Source organism: Stegastes partitus, unplaced genomic scaffold (assembly GCF_000690725.1).
Source record: "Stegastes partitus isolate 25-593 unplaced genomic scaffold, Stegastes_partitus-1.0.2 Scaffold2052, whole genome shotgun sequence".
Classification (NCBI taxonomy): Eukaryota; Metazoa; Chordata; class Actinopteri; family Pomacentridae; genus Stegastes; species Stegastes partitus.
Window position 1 is genome coordinate 93,327 of NW_007579783.1, and position 24,331 is coordinate 117,657.

The window sequence follows — 24,331 nt, forward strand, 5'->3', positions numbered from 1 at the left end:
CGAAAATGTATAAACGTAGCTCTAATAAGGAAACAGAGACAGCAGAACACTGGACTATAGACAGCAGAAACAGCTGCAGCGGACACTAACCTTTTAACCTGGAGGATTATTTCAAGATAATGTAAACACAGTTAAAGTCGGACTGCGCTGTAATCATACTTTTCTGCCTTATACGACACCTTGCAATTTCGCCTCTTATTCACCCATTTAGCAGCTGCCATGCAAGGTGCTGCCTGGTGGCAACATTTGGGGTCTTGTGTCACATTGACATGTGATCAAGCTGCCAGCCCTGCAATTAAGGCACAGCCTGGTTTGTTTAGTGAACTCCAGCCATCCCAATCATCCACCTGTGTCTTCAGCATTTGTATATCACAATTAGAATCAGACATACTTTATTGAACCCTAATGGGAAGTATCTTCTGTAATTATAAAGGCAACCTTGTCATGGACTCTTAGTGATCACTAAATATTACCCCCCATTTATAATAGTAAAGCTTAGCAGACTTTTTCTAGAAGGTCAAAAGTCAGATAACTAGTCCCTGTAGTCAAACAGTCAACAAAGGCTCTGAGCCAGTTAGTCTGACCTTTATTGCACATCTGGTGCTATGTCATACATTTATATAACTTCCATATACACTTCACAGTTATCTATTTAACTTTTGTCCAAAGCAGCAGATAAACAATGTGCATCTTTATACTTTTTTTTTTGCTCATAGACATGATTATCTTTTAAATTATTAAAAATACTGGCAAAAATATAACCTGTGATGGGATTTCCATGCAGCCAGGAGGACTTGAGCAGAAACACAATGAGCAGCGTCAGCTTCATCCTCAGTCCGGACGTCACCTCAGCCCCGAGAAGAAGTCATGCTGCCCCACGACTCTCGTAAAACACTTTTAATATGGCAGACTGAGAGAGGGAGGTACCAGTCAGTCTGTTCACATGCAGAGCTGTCACTCTCAGTGGTGAGAGAGGATGTGCTTTTTTGAGACAGTGGCTGCAAATGAAAGTGTGTGAAAGGGGTATGGCTGTAGTGTAACCGAACAGTCAGTCATACAGTACGGTGACTTTAGCATGACATCTCATAAAACTTTATAAACCATCAGCACATTCCATTCTTTAATAGAGGCTGTTTCGTTTGTGTTAGAAGCCGATCTGAAACGCTCTCAGTCTTTGTTTATTTCACACTTTACTCGCTGCTGAGACACTTTGCATTTAACTGTGGTGCATTTGAATGCCTTCTTCTATTGAGACTTCTTCACTTGTATGCTAACCCGCTAGATATTCACAAAGCTAGGAGACATTCATGCCTCATCAGCACTGCGTTATATCCGTTTTGATTGATTGTTGTGCTGATAATGCAACAAATACACACATGCAACGTTGAAACTTGTCAGGCAACAAAAAAAAAAAAAAAATTGCACAAACTCCTTTCTTGGGCTCTGCAACCTAAATCAGATTCAAAATGTTCCTGCAACTGAAAAAATCTAAATACTCATGTTTACTTCAAGCTTATTTAAAACAGACTCCTAAACATCTACATACTGCATTCATAAACCTGAATCTAATAGTGCACAAAGGAAATGTAGGCTTCTGCTTGTTTTATTCAGTTTTTATATTAGATCATTTAGTTTTTTTCATACCTTTTCAGCTACCTTTGAACTATTCTTATATATATATAGGACACATTGCTATGTGCTGAATATCATAGTGTAAGCCATAAAAAAACTATTTCTTGCAACAATAAAGAAATGTAACCCACTGGGCATCTAAAATGCCCCAACTGGCACAATTTAAACACTGAGTTCACAATGTTTTTATGTTTTTAAAACGGTTTTATTCATACCCTCAGTGTATCCTAGCTGCTCGACTGTGTCATCCAGACAGATATAGTCATAAAACTCGTGTTTATAGGACATTTTTAGGTCACTTTTACGGCATTTCAGACATCTTCATACAGTCTTGATTGAGTGATTTAGGCAGTAAGTGGTTGCGCACTACACATATGTGCCATCTAAGCCAAGACTACATTCAAGCACTTTTCTGATTTCACAACTAACCAGGCATTGGATTATTTTAATGTAACCTGTGAGGGTGTTGTGCAACACTCTGACTGATGCGATAATGTAAAAAGGGTGCACAGCTCGGGTGTTGCACACTGATGGGAGAGCAGCTGGATGTTGGTTGTGTGTTGTTGTGATTCTTTAAAAGATAAGAGGTGGCACTGAGGTTCACGGCTTCCTTTAAGGTTTGTGATTTTGTTGCCTTGGAGCTTGTAAACATGCTAGCCTATACAGTTATGCATCATGCTTAAAGCTGTTTGCCCGTCCAGTTTCGTGTTGTGAGAAACATGAGTTGTGAATAAATCCGGTTTTGCATGAATTTGTGCTGGTGGACCAAAGAGGCCTTCATCATATGAAGAGTTGATATGCAAAAACAGATAACTCCATTTTTGTAGATTTTCAGAAAACGTTTTTGTTGTTGTTTGCTTGAGATAAAATCAATCAAACTGAAGTTGAGTGGATTTGACTCAGTAGAAATGACAAAAATAGAGGTAAGTAAAGTTTGATTGATATTGTCTCAGGTAGACGATGGAAAAGTGGGTTTTCTGAAGGTTTGTGAAGATGGAGTTATCTGTTTTTGCAAATCAACTCTTCATGTGTACAGCATGTTGCAGCAAAAAGGTCAAGAAAGTTTGCAATTTTCAATAGCTTGTTAAGACTTTCAGAGCAGTTGAACAGGAAACAAGTAAAAACAGAATGTTATCACTCAGTTTAATTTAGGTTTTGCCAACGAAAATATCTGTGCACTTGCGTTCACCTTTCTTCACCACAGAGCATCTCGAACGCCTATATTTATTTGCTGAGACCTAAATGACGCCGGCCTCCCCCTGTGAGGCTGTGTGAACTTGTGCTGAAAACGTGTTTGACATCAGCAACGTACTCTTGCGAGATGGAAATATTTTCAACTTGCTGCATTGTGCAAGACCAGAGAGATCCAGATACGGCTGGCTCTATCTAGATCTGCTGCATCTGATATAAGGACCTTTTTTCAGTTTCTTTAGCATGTGATACAGATGTTTCCTTATTTTGTGATAAAGACTTTGGCGTGATAGGAGACCGCTAGAGATGGCTCTTGTGAGATGACTTCAAATTGTACACCCTGATGAAGATCTGTGAGGACCACCGCAGCAACACAAGCTGTACTCACCAAGTTTGTGGAAATATCTGATGCCAGATAAACTCTGGCCGAATTAATGTCAAAGAAAAATATTTTCCATCAGAGAACGATGACTCAGTCATGTGCAAATGTCATATAATCATCATTTATTATTTCACGTGTAGTGTTTGCACAGATATCCTCAATATTTTAATTGCACAAGTCCTTGAAAAGAAATCCCTTAAATTAATCAACATAGATCGATTCTACCTCAGTATAAAATCAGTGGTAAAATATTACAGCACCTATAAAACAAGTCTCTGCTCAGGTCTGTGGTGTTTTTTTGTTTGTTTGTTTGTCCCCCCCCCTCCGCATATTTATTGTTTACAAAGTTGCTACAATCCACCAGGATATAAAACATGAAAAATGGCCCTGTGGAAAATTATGGGTATAATTCATTTTCAACCTGTAAATGTCACTTGAGGCACACCAGCATGGGTCACTCACAGGCCAGTTTGCTATCAAAGGACGAGAGGGTGATGGCAAAGGCCTGCAGGGCACACATGGGGAAACTGTAGTCCATGGAGAAGACGTCCTCCGCCACTCGGCCGAACTGCATGACGATGTAATCCTCTGGGGGAGACATCAGGAGGGCGGGCCGGTGAGGTTACTGAGACAAACAGGACAGATATCTTTTTTCTAATGGTGGCTCAGAGATGCCGTATCTTACCGTTGTCGGGGTGGATGATCTGGAAGTTCTTGACAGACGCCTGAGTGACACGTCCGTGGAAGTTCAGCACGTACGACTGAGTCTGCTCGTTCCAGCTCGGGAATTTGTTCACCATTGTGACCAGTTTGTCTGTGTTGCCGTTTGCATGGCGGGCCAGCAGAGTGTCAAGTTCCTGCAGGAAACTAAAAACGTCACTTCATCTGCGATATTTTACCTTCTTTCAAGACAGGTTCTGTCTTATGAGTTCTTTTTTTTTAAACGTACATTTTTGGGATGGATGTCCACTCTTTCATCGTTCTCCAGCATGCCAGGGATGATCACTGTCATTTTCCTGGGACCTTTGAAACCCAGCACATTGGTTTCCTGGAATATGACAAATGCTTGTGTTACAGGTTTTACTGGTTTGTACACTGTGTGAAATGGGATGTTTATTACACTCACACTCACATAGCAAATCGCTGCCAGTTCCTGCCGCACTGATTCGCACTCTTTGATGAAAGGTTTTTTCTCTGGGTTTTCACCTCCATCGTAGACTGTGAACTTTGTACCCAGAACATTGGACCTGAAACAAATCACTCCTGTCAGATGCATGATTTGATGATCTGTTGTGTAGGTCGCAACACCGGAACTCTCAAATAGACACGTGATGCACTTGTACTTTATTTGCTTTGAAGAGTCAAACTTCGTGTCTGCTCTAAGTTAGCTTTTCAGGTCCAGGTTGTGCAATAACATAATGTAGCACGACTGGAGATCCACAGATTTTTACTTAATGCACCACTTTGAGTTCAATACTTGCATTTTTAAATAAAATGTCTCAAAAACTATTGGATGGTTTCAGGAGGATTTTAATTTGTAGATTACTTTGCTTTATGACCAAATGCCTGCAAAATGACTAACATCAGCCTTTGTATTTATATTGCTAATTAGCAGGTATTAACATGTTAACACACTAAGCTAAGACTAGTAAACATGATCAGTAATACACCTGCTTACTATCAGCATGTCACTGTGAGCATGTTTGCATGTCGATTTCTGAGCCTCACAGATCTGCCGGCTGCAGAATATTGAGTTGCACCAATAGAGATTTATTTAATCTAAGATTAGTTCTAATCAGAGTTGAGCAAAACCAGGTTTAAAATGAACAAATCCAGAAAAAAATAAACCAGAGCTCTGTTGCACATTTTAAAATATTTTCTGCTGAGTAAAGTTTAATCAATATTTAGATGCTCGATTACACAATTTTTTAAAAGTTAAACCTACTCAAGTATAAATTTAAAGTTAATACTGGATCACATTTTAAATTGGAGTTTAAAGCTTTTTTTTTCAACAGAGGTAAATGTATTCTGTGGTTAGAGTAAAATCTTGGCTTTAGGAAAGGTTTATCTTTCTTAGTTTCATGCTAATTTGGTAGTTGGGTGCAGCATAATTTCAAGTTGAACTGTGATTTAATCAGGTTTAAAAATGAATCCTTTTTGTTGCAGTGCGAGTCTTGTTTCTTGTTTCTATGTTTAAGACCTGAAACAGTGTGACAGCCTCTCAGAGTTGGGATTAATAAAAACAAGAGTTTGGATCATAATTTTTTTGTTGTTGTTTTAAACTCAGATTAGCCAAAAAATGATTATCATGAGGCTGAAAGAAAACAGAGTTATACCTGAGTTTTCCAATGTAGCCGTTTGTGTCTCTGGACAGATTTGTGGGGTCAGTGGAGATGAGATAGTTGGATGTTTTGCACTTCTTCCTTTTTCTGCCTGCCATTAGAAACACCTTAGAACAAAAAAAACAGACGTGAAGAGAAGGTTAGGACACAGATGTAACAGCTCAAGAAAGAAGGATCATATTGTCACATCTAAAATCAACGTGCACAATGATTTGGCTGCAATTTTCCTGAAGCGCCAACCCTTTTGCCGTCCTCTTTCTCCATGTGGAGGTAGTACGTTGGGTAGATGCCCTTCTCCACGCCTCTCCTGTCCCTGGTGACTCTGCACTGGATCGTCACGTCTCTGGGAGCGGGACGCAAAGCGAACTTCTCCAGATCCTCCACTGAAATTGGAGAAGTTGTCTGTAATGAGAAAGAGTGAGAAATCAGAATGCGGTGCACACTTGTCAAATTCACCATCGACAATATTTTCAATCTATGTTTTATTTGTAAAGTCTCACTCTTTCATTGGATTCACTCCCTGAAGTCGAGCGCTCTCTGTAGTTGGAGTTAAGTGAAGCCAGACTCGGCGTCGTTTTCTCTGCTTTGTTCGACTTTTTGTCTTTTTTCTCCTTCTCCTGGTGTTCGTCGTCTTTGCTCTCGTCACTTATTTGGCACCTGGCTGTGGAGGTGATCACACACAACATCATTTTTTTTTGCTCCGCCATTACAGCATTGTTGATCGCACGGTGCATTAAGCTGGATTTTCACTCACATGTGTCCAGCTGTTTTTTCCTCTTAGGTGACTGAGGAACAGGCTTCTGGGGCTCATCTTCCTCCCCTTCATCCTCACTCCCATCTTCTTTATTCTTCTTAGGGCTTGCCGCCTCCATCGCTGGCTCTGTATCAGGGGTTGAAGCCTCCTGTAAATGCTTCTCTGCAAAAGAGGAGGCAGTTAAGTGCTGTTAAAGCTGAGTAGAATAATAATAAAGCCTAATGGGGTCAGTAAAATGTGTTAGGTTATATTATGCAGTGTGTTCATGTTCTTAATAGCGTTACTTTTGCGCTCTTGTTTGGTCGTCTTGTTTGTCTTCTCTGCATCTCCAGGATCTTTCACTTTGTCTTTCTTCTTTGTTTTTTTCTCCTTTTTCTCCTTGTCTTTGTCCTTTTCTTTCTCCTTTTCCTCTGTCTGTTCCACCTCTGCAAACACAGTTAGTTGCTCATTAGTGATTTATTAAAGGACAGTGTCGCCTCGATTTGCATAAAATCACAGGACAGTGCTCGTTCCTTACGTTTGGCTTTTTCTTTTTTGCCCTCTTTCTTCTTCGTTTTTTTTCCTTCCGCGTGAGCTTCATTCTCTTCCTCACACTTCACCTCAGGCTCGTTGTCAATCTCCAAGTTCATCTTCTTGGGAGTGGCAGGCTTCTCTGAAGGCATCTCATCGAACGCCACGCTCTCTGTCATGTCGTATTCACCCAGTGTGATCTCGTCCAGTGGGTTATCATGGGCATGTTCCACTTGATCTCCAAGAAACAAACAAAAAGTTACTATAAATAGACTGAATATACTGTAATTGCACCACATGCTTGCTTTGTTCTTTGCAACATGAAATCGTTCTAATACTGACCACTCAGTGAAGTGTTGCTCAGGGACTGGCTGATCAACAGAGGCGTCTCATCGGAGAGGGCAGCTTTGTGCTTTCGATTCTTTTGGCGGGCATCCCGATTGGCTACCATCATTTGAGAATCAGCCCTCTTCTTTTGCTGCTTTTTCATCAGAAGGGTTCTCTGTGGGACAATTGAGAATCACACACATTTCAAACTGTCTCAGCGCAATATTCATTCATGGTAACACAGATACAGGAGTAGAAAAGTAACGCGTCTTATCCTTTTATATATAGACACACAGAGATATGTTGCTTTCCCACACAGTAATTATCTCACTTTTAACATGTGATCTTGTTGAACAGTGTTGGCCATATTGTGAGCCATGTTGTGATATATGCTCTGCTACATGTGCTGCAGATGAAAGAATGGAGTAAAAGCTGCTCTGCCATGCAAACTGTATGATGACACCATTTCTAAATTGCATCTTTCTGCATTATATTTATAGCACAACATATATACAGATGTCAGTGTATGCGTGGCGTTCCTATATCAGCCCATAATATTGACCAACTGATAAATCAGTCGGGCTTTATAACAAACCTTTCCACATCAATATTCATCTTCAGAATGGATTTAAGGTTTGAATGTGTGCAGCTGAGTTATTCCAAAATTATAAATTGTCATTGTTGTTTTGCATTGTCTGAAAAAAAATCTAAATATGTGACTTTAATAGACGGATGAGTTTTTAGGGATTTAATGGATGGATAGAGCATTACTTAGAATGATTCAGATAGTCATGTCTATACTCAATATTTGTATAACTAATATTGGTTGTAGGATTGTCTTAAATTATAGACAGTGAATTGTCTGTTGTAAATTTTGCCAGCTCAAGAAGATGAGCTACTAACTCTGAATCCCTTACATCATTGTGGCTGATTACTCCTACGACCACCACTACTACAATGAGTATTCGTTTAGGATTAGCACTATTGAGCTACTACAGCTACTATTAGTATCAGTATGGATAATCTGCTGGCCTTCTTGGTATTCGTGCAGCACTTTACTGGATATCAGCCAGTAGTCCACATACTGTACACCGTAAATAAGACTGGGACTTAAAGTTGAGCAGCAGCTCCAAACAGCAGGTGCTTCTGACACGACCAGTCATGACCTTGCGACACTCTAGAGAGCTTGATTTATTTTGAAAGGCTCTGCTTCCATTTCAACCACTTGTTGTAAGATTAAATACAAAAATTAAAAATTAAATACAAAACAAGCTCCAGTCTTTGTTCCAGTGTCAGTATGAACTTTGATAATTACATTTATTCAACTTTTTGCTACAGGATCACAGCTAAAAATCCACTTTATCAACTGAAGAGTAACAACTCATTCTATGTTATGTAAAGTTCATTGTAATTCTGGTACCAGTAATAAACAAAAACATGTCTGGGCTATTCACATGACATCAACTACTTGTGATCACAGTTTGTTTACCTGGTTGTCCAGCTTCTGTTGTCGCATATCAGGCTCCTCCATGTCTGAGAGAAGTCTCACTGCTAGTTACAAAGTAAGCAGTAAGATACTAAATATCTGAAAACAGCAGATTATATCCACCACCGAGCTTTAACGTGAGAACATTTAAAATTGTTGTCCAAAAGCGCAAATAATTGTGGAAGCGGGTGCTTGATTGTGGCACCCAGCTCCATCTGCCAGTCTGTCCACCTGCATGTAGCAGAAGGCAAAGTGGATTAAAAAGGGGATAATGTTCTTAAACGACACTGCACAGCTCGGTGAGTATGGACAGGCGGTCTCTTGAGCAAGACAAGCTTTCCATGAGTGCTTTACGGAGATGCTGTAAGGCCTGCTCTTAGAACTGAAGCAGGAGAAATAGGAGGGAGGTGCCCTCTCTGTTACAGTCAGCAATCTGCATCACTTACCCAGCAGTCAAACAAGGACGCTGCCACAGTCACAACAAAGTGCCTTAAAGCTGCTGAGTCTCACTCAGAGAGCTTCACTTTCCTGCAGGACATATCCCCTCGAAGAATATTAAAATCAACCAAACAAGATCACTTAGCTGCTTGCTGTTAGCGGGACACTGAGGCAGGTTTATATGGTTGCCATGGCTACAGCTGCCATGCAGTGATGGAGAGAGTCTGGGAAGAGCCACAACGGTGTCTTTAATGAGAAAATAATCACTGTTCATCTCCGTTATCTGGGGCCAAGGGGATTGCTGTCTGCACTTTGTGAAACTACACTAAAATAAAAGTGTATGTTTTTTTTTTCAGTAGTGTTTAACTCTAGTGATTTTTTGAAATAATTTACTGTTAAATTGCAGGTATCTAGTAAAATAATAGAAAAAAGGGTTTTAATTTACATGTTAACCATAAAAGAACAGGCCAAAACTGAATAAAAACTAAATAATGTTCATATCACACATCTAGATTTTTACAAATGGAAATCTGCTCTTTTCTCAGAAAGCATTACTGTACATGTTGACATAATTTTTTTATAGACAGTAGGATAATTGCAAAAGAGATAATTTCTTTATGTTTGTATAATACCCATCCATATATTACATTACATCCTTAACAAGGACATTAGGCATTAACAAACTGAAACAATATCCTAATACTGCTTATAATCATCCTGAATGTGATGTCTGATTATGCTATGAACTACAAACATTACTTTAGTTGTTATTGTCCACTTACAAGAAATGTTAAAGCTTCAAAAGACATGTTTCCTGTGGCGACAGACATATAAGTAATGTGTATTTGCACATTTGAGCCTGCTAAAAACAGCTGTAGGCTTTTATAAACTGAGTTATACAGCATAAACATGAGCGCAGTGACCTTTTGGCACAACATCGAATCACTTCCTTTAAAACTAACTCTGGTTTTGTGCCTAAATATACACTCCATATATCTGAGCTTGTATAGTTTGGTCTAAATCTACAGTCATCCTCAAATGTATTCATACCCTTTCATTAAAGAAAAGGCAACATTCACAATAGTCACTCAAATAACTAGAAACTGAAAAAAGTAATAATAAATAAAAATTTGCTAAATTATAATTTAGTGAAATAAGACATTGCTTTTGAACTGTGGTTGAAAAGATTAAAAAAACAAAACAAACAAAAAAAACTGTCCTGGACAAATTAGAGCACTTTGCTGATGAGCAGTGGGCCAAAATCAAAACACCTGTCAACAGGTGCAGAAGTCTGACTGAGAGTTACAGAAAACACTTGATTGCAGTGATTGGCTCAAAGGGTTGTTCAACAAAATATTAGTTTATGGATTCACTCCGGCCCTGCATCCCCTCTTCCTCCTGTGGAGCCCATCGGGGATGTCCGAGTGGGGAATCGTTGGCTTCAGGTCTGTGCTTGGAGATGGAGTAGGGTTGGACGGTATTAAGGCTGGCATAGGAGTGAACGTCACCTGAGGGTTACGGGCTACATAAGGTGGATAAGGCTGTAATAAATGAGTTGGATTATGTGTGGGGTGCGAGTGCAGGAGCTGGATGATTGCTCCAAGATGCAGCTTGAGGAGGCACCGCAGGTGGAGCTAGTGATGCTGGAGGGGCCTGGGGTTGAGCAGGAGGAATGGTTAGTGACACAGGAGGAGGAGGAGGAGCCGTGTATGGAGCTTGGTGCATGACTATTGGCGCCATGGGAGGAGCCGGTGGGTGGAGCGGGCGGTCCCTGATTGGTTGGGCTGGAAGAGATGTCAAACTAGCAGTCAATGATAATCCTGGGTTAGCTTTTAAAATTTGTCTCGATGGCTTCCCCTGCAGTTTGGGATGGGTGGTCAAAGGAAATGCACTGGCTGTCGCAAGTTGTCAATACTCTCCAGTTCCTTTTTGTCATGGTTAGTGTCATCTTGTTTCGGCTGGATTCTGACTTTCTCCCTTAGGTTTGGGTTAGAAAGAGAAAAAACAAAATAGCCAAAAAACACAGGAAGTAGGTAAGAGCCGCTGCAACTGGCGCCATAGCAATAGTAATATATTATAGAGAGATAAACCCACCAAATCCAGACCACTCTGAATGAACAAGCTCTTTGGTGACAGTGACTCACATGTTGGACATAATGAGTTAAACATGAGCCGCTCAAGTTGTAGAAACACTTATTAACTGAGCTCCCACACAGGTTGATAAATAACGATTCATTTTCACCTTACCTCCAGTACATGCTTTCGTTCTTTTTCTAAAAAAGTTGCTAAACATATGTATTTAAGTGTTTAAATAAATTACGATAAGCGAAACTATTTTTTGGCAGGCACAGGTAAACGTGGTAAAGTGGCCCGTTGCTAGGATACTGAAAACAAAGATGGCGCGATGCAGCGTAACTGAAGCTCGTGTCGGTTCACGTCGTGGTTAAATTCTAATATTGTAACGCTTTTCATCAGTTTTTAGTTCCACGGTCTGTTCAGACAAGTGTTGTGTTACCACATTTCTGTTTTTCCAGCTGTCTAGTCGTACGGTTTGATCATTTGTCTCTGATCTGCGGCGAAAAAGATGGACACGAAAATAAAGGTAGGTGCTGCTAGCTTGGTTTGGTTCACAGTAACTAGTGAGAGGATGGGTTGTGTTGAACTAAATCATAGTAAGACAGAAGGGATTGTGTTAGGAAAAGAAAAAAGGGGAAAAAAATATTCAAAGAGTAAAATACAGTCACACGTAAAAGAATTCACTTTAATTTATAAAAATACATATTTTTATGTGGACATTATTTATTTATTATTTAGCCTATTTGTAAATATTGTAGGGTCTTGTTTTTCAAAATAACTCTTTCAATATGAATACAAATAAACAAAAAACAAAACAAAACTGTAAAAAGTAATGACAAATATTTGTAAAATAATATATATATATTGGTGATTTTAAATCTTTAAATTAAAAAAAAACAACTTTGAAAATTAATACCATTTTTTGTGTCACTTCAATGTAGTAAGCAGTCACACATTGTTGAAGAATGAGTTAACATTTGTGAAAATATTCATTTATTTACAGTTCTTGCCATTTTTGTTCACAGTCAACCTGTAATCTTAATGGTCGTAAAATCTTATTTTTCTATATATTTATCTTTATAATTTCTCTCTTCTTGCACATATTTTTCTTGTTGCCTGATATATAACATACAGCCCTTTGGTGAACTCAGGTTGTTTCAAACATTCTATGTAAATAAACTTGCCCACTGTTTTGTTATTTATATCATTAAATTAGAAAGATGCACACAGCTCACACTGGATACAGCTCACCTCTTCTCTCAAGTCTTGCCTTGTAATGCATTGCAGACATTGTTTTCCTCTGTAGGTACCACATGCCCTGAAAGCCAGAGTCATGCTATGGTGAGAGTTATGTCTACAGTTCGATAATTTTGATTTCAAGCTGCTTTATTTACAAGTTGCCTGACTGAATGTTATGTCTAACCCTTCAGGACGGATGTAAGCTACCATGACATGGAGGAAATTGACAAATTACAGTCCATTCCTGATTTGGAGAGGTTTCTGCCCCTGTCTATGCCCAGAAACAAATCCATTTATCAATGGTCACACCACTAACTGTATTTTGCAGCCTAACTTCTTCTCCTCTCCCTCAGTGCTTTATGCAGCGTGCTTGGAGTTGACCTCCCTGAACCAAAGAGAGGAGCTCTGCTGGAGCTTTATGTGCAGACTGTGCTTTTTTGCAGAGAGCACAGCTACAAAAAGGAACAAACTTCTGCTCTCCTGTCCATCATCAAGTCCATCCATGAGGCCAACATAGGTCAGTAGTTAGGAGGTGAAGAAACAGGCTTCCAGCTTTTTCTCTAAAAAAACCCCCCAAAAAACAGTACAAATGACCTAATTTGTTGACATTAATTTTACAGTACTCATGTTGTCCATCACGTCCCTCACCAATTTAATAAGAAGACTGTGTAACATGTAGCATATATTGCATTTTATTACATTTCAAAGTCAGGTATCCACTAAATAAAATTGTTATTGGGGCCAGACTAGCTCATGTGAATTACATAAAATGTTCTGTAACTTCATGCACACTGTGTCTGAAACTGTTTTCTTGCAGAAACTCCACTCCTCAACATCGAACAGTGTCTGAAGTACTGCAAAGAGCTTCTGCTCTGTCACTCAGTCAGGGTGTGTAAAACTATCACAAATCTTTTTGTTCACAGTCTCATTTTAACACCCAGATATCTCCATGAATGTAAAGTTGCTTCCTGGCCTGTCTCTGCACCCTACAGCGGCCTCCATTCAGTATCAACCTCTTCAGCTCTACGGAGGCAAACTGTATCTTAGAATACATCCACAGCAGCTACATGAGACACTACAAACTCTACAAATATATCTTTACCCCACAGGTAAGAAAGTATTTGACAACTTTTGCTTATTTATTTTTGTTTAAATTACCTAAATGAAGATTATCAGGAGAGAATAATGAGGTTTTGTGTTTTTCATCATATTTTACCAGGTTAAACTTGATTTGTCTTTGACATATTCTGGGATGGCTGAGCATGGAACTGTTGAGGTTTCCTCGGTGCCAGGTAATAAATACACGGTTTTAGTAGCACAAACATGCATAGCAGGTAGCATTGACCTGTTTTCAAGGGTTAACAACACCTTTTTGTACTAAAACTGATAGAAAACAGTTTAAATCTAAAATTGCAGCCTGGTGGTTGTAAGCTTCCCCCGACCAGTCAAGTTGCAGATTACAGTCGTATTTTCCTGAAGTCAAGAAACAAGGAACAGTCAAATGGCTTTTACGTGTTCACAACACTGAGCTGCAGATAGTGCTTCACTAAAACATTGGTGCTTTACACATATCTTCAAACCAGGAGCATAGAAGAGAGATTACTGTCACCAATTCAGTATCTGACGAAATTTGAAATATGATTACAATTTACCCTTTCTGTTCCCGAGTTATGGTGTTAAATAACGGCCAGAAAACTGTTTTGCAGAGCGTCGTGATCTCACAATTGACCTTTGACCTTTTGGATATAAACTGTCATCACTTCATCAGTTCATCCTGTTAGACATTTGTACAAAATTTCATCATGATTAGTGTTCAAATTCTCGAGTCGTAGCAAAAACATGTTTTCAGTTTATCATTGCAACATTTGTGCCAGGAAATGACCTCAAGGTGTTCCTGAGATTAAAAATAAATAAACTGTAGAGACAGACAACCGGACAACGTGATGCTTCAGTCATTGCCTGTTGCTGGTGCAGAGGTCTGACTAAGGAAACAGGCTCACCAATAAATAATTGCATGTTCTAAATCTGGAAATTGGCGGAGTACAAAAAGGACCAACAGTAGCATCATGAGGAAAAAAAATGTTTTACATCCTTGAAATGTAGGAGGGTCTGAAGATCTACAATTTTTTTTTTTAAATGACTTCAACCTACTTGCCTTTACCACATCTGTTTTACTTTATGTTGCTGCATTGAGATTTAGAACATTCTGAGGCCCTTTGACTACAGTGCAACACTGTGGCTTTCCTGAAATGACACCTAGAACATTTATAAAGCACTTGATTTAGCTTTTATTTCACATTATTAGTGCTCACAGGGGCTGCAGGATGGCTCAGTGGTTAGCACTGTTGCCTCGCAGCAAGAAGGTCGCCGGTTTGCGTCCCAGTGAGGACCCTTGATCTTTCTGCGTGGAGTTTGGATGTTCTCCCCGTGCAGCGTGGGTTCTCTCTGGGTTCTCCAAAAACATGTTGAGGTTAATTGGTGATTCTAAATTGTCCGTAGGTGTGAATGTGAGTGTGCTTGGTTGTCTGTCCAGGGTGTCCCCTGGCTGCACCCTGAGTAAGCTGGGATAGGTTCCAGCCCCCCTGCAACCCTCGTGAGGATTAAGCAGTGTGTAGATAATTGATGGATGGATGGATAGTGCTCACAGCTGTTGCAGAAAACACCCACTTCTGGTCGTGCATCAGCATTGACTGGCTTAGATTTTTTTTGGTTTTCTTTTGTAAATCAACATTTTGCGAGTAAGCCGCCTTGTTTTCTTTTTGACTTATCTGTATGACTACACAACACAGAGATGGATGATGGCAGTTACGTGTGCAGAGTTCTTCCTCTGTTTTGTTTTCTGGCAGTTAGAATCAAATAGGTTAGCTTTTCTGATCTTTGAGATAAAATGAGACAAGTTTTCGATAATGTGCCGCCACACTTTGACAGCGATGGCAAGAACAGCGTGCATGCTGGTACACTGCATGTTTATCAGAGAGAACCAGTGCTGATTCACACTCTAGCATGAATCATCCATCAACAACAGCCTAATTTTATGCACAGTTATAATAATAACTGTATTTGCATAGCAGCTTTTAAAAACAATGTCACAAAGTGCTTTACAATGAAAACAGATATTGCAAGTGAATAAGATCCAAAACATAACAGCTAGAATACATTAAATAGAATAAGAATTCGCTACATGATGAAAGTGAGCCAGACCATTTAAGGCTTTATAAACGGGCAATATGATCTTAAAATTAATTCTACAACCCTCCAGTGACCAGTTAAGATCAGCTATGTTTGGGGTAATATGTTCTCTTGGTGCGTGTTAAAAGCCTGGCAGCAGCATTTTACAGTGACTGCAGGATTTGGATGTTTATGACCAGAATAAAGTGCATTATAATTGTCAAGTCTAGGGGAGATGAAAGCATGGATGACCTTTTCTAAATCTGCAGCAGAAAGGAATGACCTGACCTGCACCACTTTGGTCACCTGAGCATCAAAAGACAACTCAGAGGATAAAATAACACCAAGGTTTCGAGCCTCTTTCCGGGCATTTGTTGATAAGGCACAAAGACCACAGGAGACATTATTAGAGCTGTTGGTGTCGAGGCCAGGAGGGGTTATTATGACTGTCAGATATGGAGCCATTCAGCTGTGAATAGCTCTTAGAAATTTCAGCAAAGCAGGACATAATATGAGAGACAATAATCCACGACTCTCAGTATTTTATAAACCGTGTAAACTTCACAAATCATTCAGATTGTACGCTGCTGGATTATAGATATTTCTACTTTTATTGCAGCAGATGTTGAAAATGCGATGGAGAAAGAAGCCGAAGCAGTACCAAAGAACGAAGGCTCTTCTGAAACGCAGGAAACATCCATCACGGAGCAGGAGGAAGCCACGTCTGGTAGGATCGCAAATCATCGTGGAGCGTAACTGCAGAAATGCATCCCTAAATAATGTGTGACTGCTTCATTTGCTCGCTTTCAGGTTCCACGTCAGAACTGAAGGCACTGATAGAGCGAGAAGTCAGAGAGCAAATGATGCACATGTCTGAGCAGCTCGATCACCGAATGAAAGAAATGTCACTTCAGCATCAGTTAGATCCTTCACAGCCCAACCACAAAGCCAAAAAATAACAGTTACCATAGTTGTTTCCATTCAGATAGGTTGTGTGTAGATTTCAAATAAGCACTCACGCTGAATAAGACAAACCAAACATTAGTTTTTATTGTCAATAAAACCTTTTTCTGCATATACAGTACGATGTATATCTCCATTTGTACAATTACTGTACATTTCTCAAGCGCACACTTTCACGAAAAGTGCGTCTCATTAGACTGAACCGAGTCGGGAATGCTGCTGGGTAGGATTAGTAAGGAATAGTCACAGATCGTCTTCACACTTAGTGTGAGCGGGCTTCCTATTAGAGGAATGTTTGCATGCATGACAGCTACAGGATTCTCAAAACGTTTCACACATGTCCCTCAGTGCTGATCTGTAACACTGGAATATCTGTAAATCTGAGCTTTAATACAGTATGTCAAGTATTAAATAACTAATCACAGTGCTTTGTGTTCCACTTCACCCTCGCGGTGCTTAGAAATGCATCCTCTCCTCAGTTAGGACAGACGATCAACAGGTAAAATCCTAAATATACATTATGTACTTATACGATGAGATTGTGCAACGTGTCCTCTACTGCAAAGTGCACTGCAAACAGGATGAGCTGACAGGATGAGTTTTAAACAGCCACAACCTTGGATCAAAACACAGATAAGGAATATTTGCTTATCTTGAACTTGCAGAGTCACGGCACACAACGAGGCACACGAACGGTCCCTGAATTCCTCACCTTAAAATTAAACAGTCACTGGACAAAGACTAACACCGACGACAGCAACATGCGAGCGGTTAAATAAAAAAATCAAAGTGTTGAGGAATGAGGTTGACCTTCTATGTTTCAAAGTCCTCCAGACCCAGCAGCATGATCTTGGCCGTGTTCTGGAAGAGGGCCGCTCGGTTCTGCTGCTCCCCTTTCTTCACCCAGTGACCGTAGATGCGGAAGGCGCAGCCGTCGATCAGCTTGCGGACGCCGCGAAGGGAGTAAGGATCTCTGGCCAGCACCTCCCGGGTCAGCGGCCGAGCCCTCCGGTAGCGGCTGTACATTCTGATGCAGGCAAGCACGGTCACTATGAACACCTGGAGGCAGGGAAGCAGAGGGCATAGAGGGTATTAGCCACTTTACATGCAGTTTAAATCCACAGACACAAAAAAAAAGAAGTAAAGCCAGCAGTGTGACTCACCCTAAATGTCTTTCTGGGACTGAAGAGCCGCACATCCTCCCTCTGGTACTGTCTGAAGAAGGGATGTGCTAAGGCTTGCTCTGCAGTCAGACGGACAGTTGGGTCTACCACCAACAGCCTGGATATCTGAATATCACAAATAAAAGCACCGTGAAAGTACACATTAAAGATTTTACAGATACAGATATTGAAATATAAAGTGTTCTTTTGAATCACTGAATATACAGTCGTCCTCTAATGTATTCATACCCTTCTATTAAAGAAAAGGCAAAATTCACAATAGTCACTCAAATAACTAGAAACTGAAAAAAGTAATAATAAATAAAAATTTGCTAAATTATAGTTTAGTAAAATGAGACATTGCTTTTGAATTGTGGTTGAAAAGAATAATTTTAAAAAACAAATAAAACTGTCCTGGACCGATGAGAGCACTTTGCTGATGAGCAGTGAAATCAAAACACCTGTCAACAGGTGTAGAAGTCTGATTGAGAGTTACAGAAAACACTTTATTGCAGTGATTGGCTCAAAGGGTTGTTCAACTAAATATTAGTTTACGGGTCCCATCATGCTTGTTTGCTTGTTTGTATATATTTCTGTTGAACCACAAATCAAAAGCAATGTCATGATTTTCATTATTTTTTTTTATTTACTTTTGTCAATTTCAGCTTATTTCAGTGACAGCTGTTTTTTCCTTCTTTAATGGGAGGGTATGAATACATTTGAGGACGACTGTACAGCATAACAGCATTTCAGTACTACTGCAGATCCTGTATTAACCTCTATTCAGTTTCTGCAGAAGAAACTGTCTTAACTTACTTGGGTGGACATAAAAAAATGAATCCAGTTAAAATAAGTGTAAACTAATCTAAGAAATGTAACTTTCTTTTTTTCTGATTCATCAAATTACATCTGTCATACTGCATAGAAGATATCTTAGAGTTTGCTTTACTTTTAGCTGTTGCTGTGCTGTTTCCATAGAGGTGCAGGACTTTCTATTGCAGTGAAAAATGAGCCCACAGTGAGGTAAAATGTGACGGGAGCAAATAAACCGCTGCTTGTGGTTCACAGTTTTTAGCAGAATATCAGCTTACCAGATCTTTCACAGTGTCAGACCGGTCGTCCCACTCAGGGGAGCTGAACTGATATCGACCCTCCATGATCATCCTCAGCATCAGCATCTGTTTGCGGTGCCAGAACGGCGGCGAGCCGGCCAGTAAGGTGAAGAGGATGACTCCACACGCCCAGCTTTAGCAACAGACACAAGAATTAGAAAAAGAAGCGAGGACAACACGTGGGATCGTGGTTTGTAAATGACTTACAGGTCGACCTCCTGGCCGTAGCCTTGGTGCAGTTCATCCATGGAGCATTTCAGGATTTCAGGTGCCAAATAACCAGGTGTCCCACAAAGTTCTAATGGTAGGAAATGACAAAAACACACTTTTTAACCTCCATCTACTTGAATGACAACTATTACTGTGAATACTGACTTAACATGCACCACAGTCGCACCTCTGAGCTTCTCCCCAGGTTCTAGCTGCACTGAGAAACCAAAGTCGGACAGTTTGATGTGACCCTGATCATCCAGGAGGACGTTCTCAGGTTTCAGATCCCGGTGCACAATGTTGAGGGAGTGGAGGTACTGCACGGCCTCCAGCAGAGCTCGCATCATGCTCCTGCACGGAAACCAAAGGCTTAGACTGGCTGAATTGTTGAAAATCTTCCACTTGTTGTTGTGTACAATCACACTTTAGAGCTATATGCAGCAAAGCAACCCTTTAAACACAAGAAGTTTACACTCTGTACGCGCTCTTATTATTAGAGGCCATAATATGAGTGCCTTAAACATTGAAGACAAATGAATAACTCCATAAATTCACAGTACAATTTAGAAAACGTTCAGTAAATAATATCTGATTTGAAGTATGAAAGGCTGAAACACTGTAAAGCTTTCAAAAGGCCAAATTCATGTCAAACTGCTGCAAGAATAAATCAGTAGATCGACTGTATCGAGACTTAAGCTCACCTGGTTTCCTTCTCACTTAAAGTCACTTTTTCTGTGAGGTAGTCGAACAGCTCCCCTCGTCTCATGCTGTTAATGAAAGAGTTGGCACATTTTAAAAACAGGTTCTAGGGAGGAATTGTACATATCACTGCATTTCTGCTGTTTGTCTTCATACTCACAGGTCAAACACCAAGAAGATGAAGGTTACAGACTCATAGGAATCAATGAGAGTGACTACAGGGAAGAAAAGACATAAAACTGTTTCAGCACATTTGTGAACAGAAGATCAAAGAATCGAGCGGTCCCAGAGAGAAGAGTTGCGACGTACTGATGGAGGAGTGTCCCTTCACCATGTTGAGCACTTGGATCTCCTTCAGCGTCGAGGCCTTCACCTCCTCCAGCTGCTGCACCGTCATCTTCTCGGCCGTGATCTCGATGATCTTCACTGCCAGCTCCTGACCCGTGTGTCTGTGCACACACCTGCGCACCACACTGCTCACACCCCTGAGAAGAAGCACCGGCACACAATCCAGCATGTTGTCACCGCGATCTAACAGGACGCTGAGAGTTTTCTATCAGAGTGTCTTGCTGGACTCACCTTCCAATCACCTCTTTGGGGTCATACTTCTGGTAAAACTCCTTCGCCCCCACCCAGTCTGGTAATTCATCTCCGACAACAATGTCTTTGGTCATGGTGAAAGCATATGGATCTACAACAACAACAACAAAATTGTCGGTTACAGTGATGCTCTGCGGTGTTGTTAAGCCTGGGCGTCGGATCTCTTGTTGTTTCTCATTTCACTAAATTTTTAAAAATGCTCTGGATCTACTCATCGATCATAGTCAACATATTTTTTTTTTTGTCATGTCATATGTGTCGCTAAAGTAGTTTTTCACAGTTTCACAGCACAATATTTGCAGCAGAGACATTATTCTGTGTGTGGATGATTCCAGGTACTAGAAGATAAACTCTTTCACGAAATATGGCAACAGGAAGCCTCAATATCAATGCAAACACATCCTATTGGTTTAGAAGTTGCTTTAGTTAGATAAGTTATCATCAGGCTGCAGATGTGGAGTGATTATTGTTTATTCTGATGGTGAACTTTATGGGGGAACTTTTCTCTCCTCACCAGCATCTCCATCTCCTCTCCTCTCTAAATTAATATTGAATTTTATTCATAATTTAAGCATTTCCGAGGCACAACTTTACTTATGATTACAGCTCTGTAGGATATTACTTAACCTCTTAGGATGTGAGCTCCTGTTCATATGCATTTTTTTNTGTGTGTGTGTGTGTGTGTGTGTGTGTGTGTGTGTGTGTGTGTGTGTGTGACGGACTGAGTCATACAGTGAGAATCAGCAGGTGTGAACAGCCAGCATGTGTGTGGTGTCATGTCAATACATCTATTTCAGAAACACAGACGAAGAAGAGTGACACGCCAGGACTAAACAGACAGAGAGAGAGAGAGACAGAGAGAGAGACGGAGGCTGACTTTGGTGCTACTCAGCATTCAGATTGAGTTCAAGCCATAATCCAGTACCGTGAGGGGGCGGGCACTCCTGGGATTGACAGTCAAGTGAAGGGTGAACAAGATGCTCACTCTCTACACTCACACAGCAGCTCTCAATCACCATGCTCTGCACTGGAGCTATTTTTAATAAAACTGAAAATTAACGACATAACCCAGAGATCAAACAGCTCTTGTGACGCACAGAAACTACAGAAACGGTATTTGATTTTAAAGGATAATGCAGCGCTCGTGGCATATAGTGTTCAGGTCATAAAGCCGGTTGTGTAAGGGTTAAAATATGATGCACTGACAGTTGTGCATAATTCATTTAATTATGTGCAACTTGCACAAAGAAGTAATTACAAGAGATCCTACATGATATGAATGTGCTCGAAGGCTGGCAAAATGTTCTCGACTTGACCTTATCTTGTTCATATTACATGTTTGGGATCCTATTTATTTGTTTGAATCCTTTTTAAATATTTGTCTAATTTGTCGTTGGATTTATTTACTTTGTAACGCTGGTTATGAAAGATCTAATACAGCTATTACTTTGTTACTGTTGTTATATGGCTTTCTTACTGCATTATGAACAAACAAAAAGGCCAAAATCAGCTATCTACAGGTGAAGTAACAACTGACTACAAGTCATTTTCAATAGAAGCTGGTGATATGAAGCATGACACTCGCGCTCCAATGACGTGATGAAAAGTCAACCAGTCGTACGTTTTTATTTCACGACTTCCACCCCATTTCTCTCTCCGAACAACGTCCTGTTCCACCGAGTCAGAAAGATGTAAGAAAAACTTATCCTTGCCTTTACCCAGTTCCAACCCGAGCTTTGTTTATGTCACGATAACGTCATTGATTGCTTAAACAATACCTCAGCCGTAACGTGACAACATGCTTAGCTGTTTTGTACCTCCAGAGTGTGAACACAGCGAGTTCAGTGGACGCATAAGGCTGGTGTTATACTTCAAACACTCTGATTATATTTTTAAAAATTTGCACTGGACATTTACACAGAAATGGCTCATAAATTGTCTACATGTTTCTAAATCAAACAACCGGTATACAGAAAAGGTCTACCTTCTATTCAGCTATGGGCTCTTGATCATCCTGTCTATCCCCATTTATTTGGCAGTACTAACTGACAGTAACTTTATCTGTAGTCTGTGGATGTTAACCGACCCACATTAGACAAAACGGGTAAAAAAAAACTTTTCACAATGCTGTGCTGGGTTCAAAAACAGCAGACACAGCAATCCTGAAATGAAATCTCACTGTCTTCCTTCGCCAGAACCTGTGCGCTGCAGGTGTCGCATGTAAACAGATACATCGAGCAGCACATCACCTTCAGCAGCAGTCCGCACAGATCACACATTTAGTCCTTTGCTCGATCCTAACTTCTTTACCGTCTGTGCCACTCAGCTCCAAGCCTGTTTGCTCCCACTGAAGATGCAAATATTAAAAAGATCGCTCACACATGACTGAATCTTTCAAGAGTCCAAATAATCTCCATAAACCGCTGAGTGCAGTAGTTTTAAACAAAACTGAACTTTACCAGAAACAAATGATGCATTCGTTTTGGATTTGAAATCACCGATTATTACACATTTGGATGTAAGGCAGCAGGATTGTCTACATGGGAGTCACTCAAAATAAACTAGAGAGGTCTGTATTCATCAGAATGAAGAAAATGTCCCCCGCTGCAGTGGTGTAGCTCATTTATATTACAGCATCCGTAGCTGAATGATGGTCCAGCTCTTTTAACTGATGGTTCACAAAAGCTTCGCTGATGAATAAAACACGGCAGATCTGTAGCTCAATGAGCACCGATAATCTCACCATAATGCTCCAGCAGCCTGTAAGATCTTGTAACTGCCAGCCAACGCTTGCCTTAAATGAGCTACGACCGGAAGTGCTTTATGATATGCTTTAAAATAAAATAGATACATGAAATAATAATAATAATAATAATAATAATAATAATAATAAAATTAATTAACTACTGGGCCAAGCCAGGCCTTAAGAGGTTAAAAAAGTAATTCCAAAGCACCAAAAAGAAAGTCTGATCTCATTGTGATTTCAATGTGCAACATGAGCTGATCGTAGAAACACAGTGTCTCGCATTATATATCAGTTTAGCTCCGAAATAAGTTGAAAAATGTGCATTTATCAGGTAATAATCTGAACTCTGCTGGTCTGATCCTAACAACGCCTCTAGTGCTGCTTATTATGAGGAACTACTGAGCTAACTGCTGATAAGGAAGTATTGGGTTTTTTTTACTTTAGGTAAAAGCTATTCAGCAGATCGTGCTAGTGATTTAACCCCAACATCTCTGCTCTCTACTGTTGCAGAGAAACGCGCTGTTTATCCATCAGAACAACTCGGTGTCTTTGACTCGGCCTTGATGCAGCAGCAGCAGCAGGTTCACTGACCGCTCAGGAAGCTACTCACCGGGAATTAGACCGAACCACGACAGACGGTGAACGACGCCTCGGTGTCAGACTGTCATCTCAGGAAAACAGGGAGTCTATCGTGGATTCATGACTTTGTGCGATTCAGCGGCGACAGCACCGATATGAGAACTCGTTACCGTGGACAGCAGCTAGCTAGCACCTGAGCTCTGTTTACATTCTGCTACATTCCTGGAAACCTCGAAAGCGACGGACAGGAAGTCCGTCTCTGATTCGACGGTTAAGGGAAAAGTTAAGGGAAACTTAACTTACACAGCCGTTTCCCCCACATTTTAATCATGTAAAAGGCCTTTTAGTGGCGGCTGGTGAAACTTTTTAACATTAGTAAGAGTTACCAGAACTAAATTTGAAAACCATTCATCAAACTTGCATAAATATTTACAGGATCTGTACAAACTCAAAACACACAGCATAACTAATGAAAAAAAACACTATTCAGGGCCCTAGATTAACTTTTTCAGTGGTAGCACCAGTACGTCCCACTTTCTCATTTTGCTGCACCTCCCACCTGGTCAAAGGCAAAACATATGACTTGCTGAACATTTTCTTATCGATAGACGCTACGATTTACTGAAGCTCCCTGAACGCCCCACATAGCAGGCTGTGGTAGATGCTGCCTGATGGCTGTGATGCGCTCTGACAGGTGTGCGACCAAAAATGACT

At 40.4% G+C, this 24,331-nt stretch overlaps 4 protein-coding genes across 4 annotated transcripts in view; 1 reads left to right on the forward strand and 3 right to left on the reverse strand.

The window, feature by feature from the left end:
- Positions 1–15,841, reverse strand: part of LOC103373736 (interleukin-21 receptor) — a 22,026-nt gene extending 6,185 nt beyond the window's left edge. The window contains exons 1-2 of the mRNA XM_008303702.1: positions 15,829–15,841; positions 763–870 (exon numbers count right to left, since the gene is read on the reverse strand). Coding sequence (XP_008301924.1) covers positions 763–829 — 67 coding nt within the window. The 5' untranslated portion in view covers positions 830–870; positions 15,829–15,841. The remainder of the gene's footprint in view (positions 1–762; positions 871–15,828) is intronic.
- Positions 3,311–8,669, reverse strand: LOC103373735 (tubby protein). Its single transcript, XM_008303701.1, has 12 exons — positions 8,628–8,669; positions 7,154–7,313; positions 6,819–7,049; positions 6,586–6,726; positions 6,302–6,463; positions 6,048–6,208; positions 5,788–5,949; positions 5,542–5,654; positions 4,338–4,452; positions 4,155–4,253; positions 3,891–4,062; positions 3,311–3,793 (listed from the first exon to the last, which is right to left on the reverse strand). The coding sequence occupies exons 1-12, from the start codon at positions 8,667–8,669 to the stop codon at positions 3,660–3,662; spliced, it is 1,692 nt and encodes a 563-aa protein (XP_008301923.1). The 3' UTR covers positions 3,311–3,659.
- Positions 11,609–16,516, forward strand: cfap119 (cilia and flagella associated protein 119). The gene is made up of 9 exons (XM_008303700.1): positions 11,609–11,664; positions 12,445–12,479; positions 12,569–12,634; positions 12,731–12,894; positions 13,195–13,265; positions 13,370–13,486; positions 13,597–13,669; positions 16,165–16,272; positions 16,356–16,516. The coding sequence occupies exons 1-9, from the start codon at positions 11,647–11,649 to the stop codon at positions 16,502–16,504; spliced, it is 801 nt and encodes a 266-aa protein (XP_008301922.1). The 5' UTR covers positions 11,609–11,646; the 3' UTR covers positions 16,505–16,516.
- A 54-nt stretch (positions 16,517–16,570) lies between these two features.
- Positions 16,571–23,833, reverse strand: phkg2 (phosphorylase kinase, gamma 2 (testis)). The gene is made up of 10 exons (XM_008303699.1): positions 23,649–23,833; positions 20,272–20,383; positions 20,002–20,177; positions 19,853–19,907; positions 19,695–19,760; positions 19,181–19,344; positions 18,991–19,081; positions 18,763–18,916; positions 17,672–17,797; positions 16,571–17,567 (listed from the first exon to the last, which is right to left on the reverse strand). The coding sequence occupies exons 2-10, from the start codon at positions 20,364–20,366 to the stop codon at positions 17,322–17,324; spliced, it is 1,173 nt and encodes a 390-aa protein (XP_008301921.1). The 5' UTR covers positions 20,367–20,383; positions 23,649–23,833; the 3' UTR covers positions 16,571–17,321.
- Between the last annotated feature and the right edge of the window lie 498 nt (positions 23,834–24,331).

Excerpts from the sequence above, each read along its gene's own strand:
- phkg2 (XM_008303699.1), bottom strand. The coding sequence starts at position 20,366 with ATGACCAAAGACATTGTTGTCGGAGATGAATTACCAGACTGGGTGGGG. Across the intron at positions 17,798-18,762 it reads CTGACACTGTGAAAGATCTG|ATATCCAGGCTGTTGGTGGT; the intron begins GTAAGCTGATAT and ends TGTGATATTCAG. Across the intron at positions 17,568-17,671 it reads GTCCCAGAAAGACATTTAGG|GTGTTCATAGTGACCGTGCT; the intron begins GTGAGTCACACT and ends CCCTGCCTCCAG.
- LOC103373735 (XM_008303701.1), bottom strand. The coding sequence starts at position 8,669 with ATGGAGGAGCCTGATATGCGACAACAGAAGCTGGACAACCAG. Across the intron at positions 5,950-6,047 it reads GGAGTGAATCCAATGAAAGA|ACAACTTCTCCAATTTCAGT; the intron begins GTGAGACTTTAC and ends TTCTCATTACAG. Across the intron at positions 5,655-5,787 it reads AGAAAGAGGACGGCAAAAGG|GTGTTTCTAATGGCAGGCAG; the intron begins GTTGGCGCTTCA and ends TTTTGTTCTAAG.
- cfap119 (XM_008303700.1), top strand. Across the intron at positions 12,480-12,568 it reads AAAGCCAGAGTCATGCTATG|GACGGATGTAAGCTACCATG; the intron begins GTGAGAGTTATG and ends CTAACCCTTCAG. Across the intron at positions 16,273-16,355 it reads GCAGGAGGAAGCCACGTCTG|GTTCCACGTCAGAACTGAAG; the intron begins GTAGGATCGCAA and ends GCTCGCTTTCAG.